The 7,327-nt window shown below is 36.8% G+C and overlaps 1 protein-coding gene across 1 annotated transcript in view; it reads left to right on the forward strand.

Moving 5' to 3' along the window:
* The window catches only part of LOC136833452 (cadherin-86C-like), a 207,697-nt gene extending 203,925 nt beyond the window's left edge, over positions 1–3,772 (forward strand). The window contains exon 21 of the mRNA XM_067095631.1: positions 1–3,772. This exon is cut by the window's left edge and continues 387 nt beyond it. Coding sequence (XP_066951732.1) covers positions 1–1,780 — 1,780 coding nt within the window. The 3' untranslated portion in view covers positions 1,781–3,772.
* The last annotated feature ends 3,555 nt before the right edge of the window (positions 3,773–7,327 follow it).

Consider the following 7,327-nt stretch of genomic DNA (forward strand, 5'->3'; position numbering starts at 1 on the left):
CCGCCGCATGTTTATGGTAAGAGATCAGCATGGTAATCCAAGAATGGCTGAGACTTTGAGAGAAGGTGAACATTATATCATGGAAGATATAGATGATACCCCAAGGACACTAGATCCTCGTGCTATGGGTATGAATGATCCCAGAGCAATGCAGATGGGGGATCCTAGAATGATGGGAATGAATGACCCACGTGCAATGGGGATGAATGATCCACGTGCAATGGGAATGGGAATGAATGACCCGCGAGCGATGCGTATGGAGGACCAACCTAGAGGAATGCCAGGTCAGCAGAATGTTGATGATAATGCCATGTATGCCCGGCAGGGAAACGTGGAGGTCCTCCGACTACGCGCCAGCCCGCACGGCGCCGTGCTCCGCGATGACGGGGCGACGGGCCGTCAGATTCGCCAAATGAGGCGGGCTGGCGGGGAGTCGGAGGAGACAGTCTTATTTCCGGAGGAGATGCAGCATCACAGGCGAACACTGCTGCACGAGGACGCGGGGGGTGGGGGAATCAGCTCAAGACACGTGGAGGGACAGTCGGTGGGCGTAACGCCACGCGTGGGCTTGGACGGAATGCTGGAGGATGGTCGAGGGTACGTACCAACATCCATGAGATATCTACGAACCGAGAGCCCTCACCAGTACGACGTACAAATACAAACAGACAACGGAATAAGGTCAGAAGCAGGCTACGAACACGTGGTTCCACGACTACGAATAAGAACACCAATAGAGGAGGAAACAACAAGCCTACTAGAGGCAGAAGGGCAGTCAACAAGAAGAGAGAAAATGAGGAGGAGGAGGAACAGCACTCAGACGATAGTGGAGCCTCAGGTACACGACGACAATACAAGCCGACGTTCAGTGAGGATTACGCAACCGCCCAATACCCTGTACCAGCATACCAAGAGCTCGATTCTACGTTTCGAAACCAACAAGGCCAAAATGGACGAAGATTCGAAGAAAGAATCAACTTCCCGCCGCAACAGCATCAGTGGGACAGATGGTCGGCGCAGCTCCAGCGTGGACAGCCGCAACGTAGACGGGAGACGTTCGGTCAGCCAGGCCAATCTAGATGGCCGGCGGTCCAGCAGTCAAACAGCCTTGGAAGTACCGCGTGGAACGAACTCAGAGAGACGGGGCTCACTGCCTGGAATGGAAGCAACAGGCTTGGAGCGCGAGGCAGCGAAACGGTTGGTCAACCGGCGAGGATCTCTTGGCCAGCAAGACCGACAAGACGCGTCTCTCCAAGCGACAGATGGTAGAGGTCAAGGACAAGAAGATGATGAAGATTCCTCTAACGAACAAGATAACAACGGCGAAAGAAGAAAGAAAAAGCAAGCGAACCCTCGATATATGGAATGGAATGACAAAAACAAAGGCAAAGGCCAAGAATCTCAAGATGGGAAGAAGTCTAAGAAAGAGCCAGGTACTGAAGTTCGTGAGTCTGGAGAGGGCTCAGAAGGTGTACAGGAAAACTCTCAGGAGCAACCTAGAGTTCCTAGGGTTGATGGTACATCCTCCAATCTTCCTGACGACTTGAAAGCACAGGAAGGGGACGAAGAGTTGCGTAGCATCATGGAAAATGAGGCCAATTTAGGAATGAACCAAGATTCACTTTTATTTGAAAATGATGCTGAAATGGAAGCGGCGATAAAAGCAGGGAGAAGAAGAAAAAGAAATCACTTATTAGAAAAGAAAAGTATATTTACCATCGCTTATGATGATATGCAGACTGAGCAGCTTAGACCGGAGTCAGCTGCTGCCGAACCATAGAACTTGTAAATTTTCTAGTCTTGTAATTGATAAGTGGTAATCATTCTTTTTTTAATTCAGTCTTCATTGTTCCAGAAAACTATATACTATGACTAAACAATTATTTAAGTAAAAGCAGCAGACAGTCATGAAGAAGAAAAAGTTAGTGTTAACTTCCTTTTCTTCATGTTGCGCTGATAACAAGTTGTAAGTCGTACAGTATACAGTATTATTGGAGACAATATTTCGTTTGGTGATAATAAAATTGTGATCTAAGCTAAAAATGGTCGATTATTTATAATGTGGAAATTTGACACAGTTACCTTTTTTGTTTCCTCTTTTCTCATGAAACGTTCACAGCCCAAGATGGTGAGTTAGCACTATTTGGGATAGATAGTTCATTAATTGATATATAACATCACTGCATTCTATACATTATGTAGCTTTATCCTTAATGATGAAATAATCAATACATTTTGGATACTGGTGTATTGTAAATAATTACTAGAATTTGAGTAATCATACAAATAGCCATATTACCATTGCAGTAAAGAATTAAACAACATCCATACATATTACATCATTTTGGTCGCCTATTATTTTTGCTAACTTTACTCGTTCATCCACTGAAATAAAATTTAAATTATAGAACAAATTGGCTATAATATTAGGAGGATGATCTCCAGGAGAGACAAGATTAAATAATTTAATTATTCAAAAGGGAAAGGTTTCCCTTCCGAAATATATTTGCGTTATGGTGACATATTTACATTCCATTTTCATATAAAAGTTAGAATACACTTACATAATTAAGCGTTTTTCCCTCAAGGGAGAGGCACTTCTAAAGCATATGTTAGGTATTAAGGGAAAGACTATTTTGATATTGGTGAAAAAAGATTTTTGTAGTCATTGCATGCATTTAGCTCAACGTCCGTCCATTATGTAGTGTTGCATACATTGCAACTACGTAATTTAAATCTAAACTTGCAGCAAGTTCGTTTAAATATCATTTCATCTTTCCATTTGATATATTTCAATAATTACGATTTCGAACGCTGTTATAATTCTTGTTCTGTTTTTAACTGTATTTATTTTGCCTACCTTTGGATCCCATGATTTATGAAATGTCTGAATTTTCAATATTTCATTGGAACAAGGCAAAATTTTAAATTTTGCTCTCTCAATAGAAAATTTCGAAAAACATTTTCTGCTCTACTTCTGAATATCAGTTTTGTCTATATTCTATGATGAACTTCTGTAACCTTTAGTAGGTTTTATGTATAACATCTTTTAGAAAATTTTCGAATATCATGGTTAATTTCTTTTATATACTACTGCATTATGCTCTATGACTACCAAAATATTTCAGTATTTTCAGGTACAAATTGTTAATGATCCGTAGGTAATACTTTAGCAAGTAAGTAATAGTGATGTTTGTTTATCAGAACAGAGAAATAGAGGACAGTTTAACTTTCTTGCATACAGTACTGTAGAGAAAGAAGCTATTTTTGAATTGCAAAGCCAAAGTGTTTTCTGGCAATAGTGTTTTTCCATTCTAAGAGTGTCAAGTTCGTTCGGATTTTTAAATACAAAAATGATGACAAACTACGACGTCTAATATGTAGCTTTCACTAAAAGCTGCAAGTTGCATTTTACGAAATTACTGAAAAATAATATAGTTGACGGATATAATATTGTCATACTTTGATAATTGTAATTAAATGGGAAAAGTTGAAAAACAGGACTTATATCTGTATGTAAACATTCCTTATCCCAGAAGGCATCCGATAGCCTCGAGAGATTAACATTTAAAAAGGTTTCCATCTTTTCATTACCACTCGTTGATTAAATACGATTTTATAGCACTGATAAACTAAAATGTTTATCGATACTGGTCTCTATTTCGAGCTGTTTTCACGAACAGACATTTTGTCCTTGATAGGCTAGAATCCAGTAAAGAGAACACTGTGATCAACTATCGATTTTGTGTTTCATAATATAACGTAACATAACTTTGGTGTGTTATTAGTTTCCTTAAGACTGTGATGAAAATGTAAATACAAGCGGAGGTCATTGAAATCTTACTTCTAATTTCGGGGGTAAAACGGAAGACATATGCCGGTTCTTCCAAAGTGATGCAGAATCACTGCTTGCAATGTGTGATCAATCAATTCAAGACTTGCACAATATTACATTATTTTGTTCATGAATTCACCAATGATTGTTAGCGAAATACATGCTGTAAGTTTATTTACCAGAAGGCTTTCCAAAAGAAACTAGAACGACCTCTTCACGGGTACTATTATTAGCTATTGTGCGGAGAAGAATTAAAATCGTCGTAAATTTCTTCGTTTGCGTCGTTTGAAGCAACACATCTTTTCATAAATGGATCGACAAACTAAAGCCTTTATGCCCTTAACACTTGGTTAAAAGAAAAAAAAATATAGCCCAAAGAATTCCCTGGTATGTGATACAGGGTACACAGATGCACAGTAAAAGTTCACCTAATTCCATATATGATAAACGCTGAATGTCTATTACCGATATGACTTAATTAGCCTTGATTACGATAATATGATAAAGGAAATGAATTTAAAGGACACATGGAGTTCAATGATAAACTTTTTAGTGCTTTTGAGACGTTTTCAGAAATGAAAATTAATTAAGGTATAAAATTTTTTGCAATATCGGAATTAAATTTCAAAAGCTTGTAAGTGACACGTATCTGTTATAATGATGTTTGTGCTTGCTATTTCTTTTGGAAAATAAAGTTTTGAGTTCAGGCACAGCTGCTCCAGACAATTCTAGAAACTCCCACAATCCATCCCTTCCATAGTAAATTACATTGGAACTTGAAAACATATTGATTTCAGATATCCTAGAGCTAAAGGTAACGGTTTTCCGAATAAAAACAATTTCTGTAACTCTAAGAAGGAACGTTAAATACAGTGCAACATTTACTACCCAAGGATTACAATGGTTTTGTTTTTAATCTATTATTACTGATCATACTCATCCCAAAATATTGGATTTTAATATACCTTTGTAATAATTCAACATTGGTTTTTAGAAGAACTTTTATATTCTAAGGAAACTTGCTACCATCAATCCAGAAGCCATATTAATTTTAGGAAGAAGTTCAGAGCCTGCAAAACACGGGGGATCATTTCTACTTGATAATAGTGCTTGAATTCTCATGTGGATTGAATTCATCATCTAGTGTTGTGCTGGCTTCGCCATCATGAAATTAACTAATTTCTGCACATTGTTTTGAGTGTGGTAACCGAAAAACCGGCATTTCCAGAAGTTAGTTAATTGACTTTTGAAGTGAAACTGAGAGCTAAGAAATCAAGAAATACGTGATTTCCTTTCAACGAAACAAGAGAGGATCATTAACTTATTAATTTTAATCGTTAGTACCACCCTCTCCCAACGTATTTATCATGATATACTTATCATCATTTCATTATCCTATTTTTAAGAAATGGAGAATAGAACTTCAGATTTTCCTGGAAAGCTAATATCTGTTGAACCTAAAGACTAGTAAGTCTGGATAAGATGAGGCCAGCAAATGCTGTTCCGATTAGAACCAGCTTTCTATAACTTCTGCAGAGTAACCTTGGGAAGGGCCATAAGTAGACTAAAATTGCAGAGAACAGGGACGATTATGAGAGTAAGTAAAAAGGACTTTAAAATGTAACAAGAATAAAAGAACAGTGGTTAATGAAAGAAAGAAAAGGGAAATTACAAATGTCTGTGGCTAAACCGTCATTAAACAATTGTTTGCGGGCAAAAAAAAAAAAACCGATCTTGGTTTGTGGGCAAAACAAGCGATCTTGATACTTGATCTTTGCCTTTAGCAACCATCAAAATCCCACGAAAGTTACCAGGGAAAAGGCATAACTGAAAACAGAAGGGAGGAGATGAATTTGCTTCAGATGTCAAAGGTGAAAGTCAAAGCAGACAGGTAACGATAAGGACTGAACCAGCCAAAAGCTGTTGACTGCAGCTCAGTCAAGTTGGAGTTGCAGAGGTAAAATAACAGACAGAACGGGAGATCTAGCGACAGTCTGTCATAACAACATCAGAACCATAAGGAACTCGCTTATCCAGTACTCGACTTCAAAGAATTGTGGTTGGTCGTAATGAAGTTCTGTGGTTATGTCGACCTTCCAAGATGGAAGAAGGTTTGCCATCTTTCTTGACTTAAGCCGTAACTGTTTGCCGCAGGCTCAAGTCCGTCCAAATGTTAGCAATTGATTAGACACAATTATACACCACTGCGCAAAATAAATTCAGACTTGTTATACTTGGAGTCTTAGTCACTTTTCATGTACTACGTCTATGTACTGAACTGACATATAATTTTCCATGTTTGCAAGTCTGCACTTCTTCCTTTTGTTATTTATAGTTTGTTATCCCGCTTTACGACACCTCGCAATGATTGGTAATTTTTCTTTGCGGGGGATGGGGAATGAGCCAATTCAATAATCAGAAAATGAAAAGAGCCAATTGTTATTTTTGAAATTTATAAAAATTTTGAGCGTTTCATCATCGTTAACTGGACCGAATATCTGACCCGAAGCCTCAATTGATCTTGCAGCAACACTGAGAGGTCTTGATTGTCAATTATAAAATGAGCAAATTACTTTTAGAGGTGGCCAAATTCTCAAATTTACTTGAAGCTGGCTACGACTACTACTACAACTGGAATCTTTACGACTACTAGTACTACCAATACTACTACTGCTGTCACTACTACTACTTTCATAATTTGAATTATCATTGCGCTTAGATTGGTGGTAGTTATTATTGTTACAACTAGCATCGTTGTAAATACTGTGTTAATATTAGTAATACTTCTCAATCTTAAATACTAATTTTTTGTCAATTCACATGCTTGTGGTAAAGGATCGCATCTGTTTTTCATACACAGACATATATATAATTTATATATATATATATATATATATATATATATATATATATATATATATATATATATATATATATATATATATATATATATATATATATATATATATATATATATATATATATATATATATATATATACACATTTATATATACACTATTGTTCATCTGACTAAAGGAGGTCCGAATGTGATTAGAGTTCTCATCCCTATAATAATAATAATAATAATAATAATAATAATAATAATAATAATAATAATAATCATCATCATAATCATCATCATCATCATCATCATCACCATCCGCACACTTGGTAGTGAATTCTTTTATTTTAGTCCAGAAGAAGCTCATGCACCCCTGCGTCTTATATGAAATTAAATTCCTTATTATTCCCTCTTGTATAAACATATTTTTACCATCAAAACATCCTCCTGTTAGACATCAGTATAATTTGCAAGTGTTGAAGAATAAAAAAAAAAACCAAAAGTTCATTATTCTCAGTCTTCAGTGCTCAGTAATTCGCATATTATAATGTGAGGAAAGTCTAATGACTTCTCCAACGATAGATGCCATTATAGTCTCACCGTCACGGTGATTTCCTTTGTTACAAGGTTAAGAAAATCTAATAGCTCA

This window comes from Macrobrachium rosenbergii, chromosome 51 (genome assembly GCF_040412425.1).
Source record: "Macrobrachium rosenbergii isolate ZJJX-2024 chromosome 51, ASM4041242v1, whole genome shotgun sequence".
NCBI classification, from domain to species: Eukaryota; Metazoa; Arthropoda; class Malacostraca; order Decapoda; family Palaemonidae; genus Macrobrachium; species Macrobrachium rosenbergii.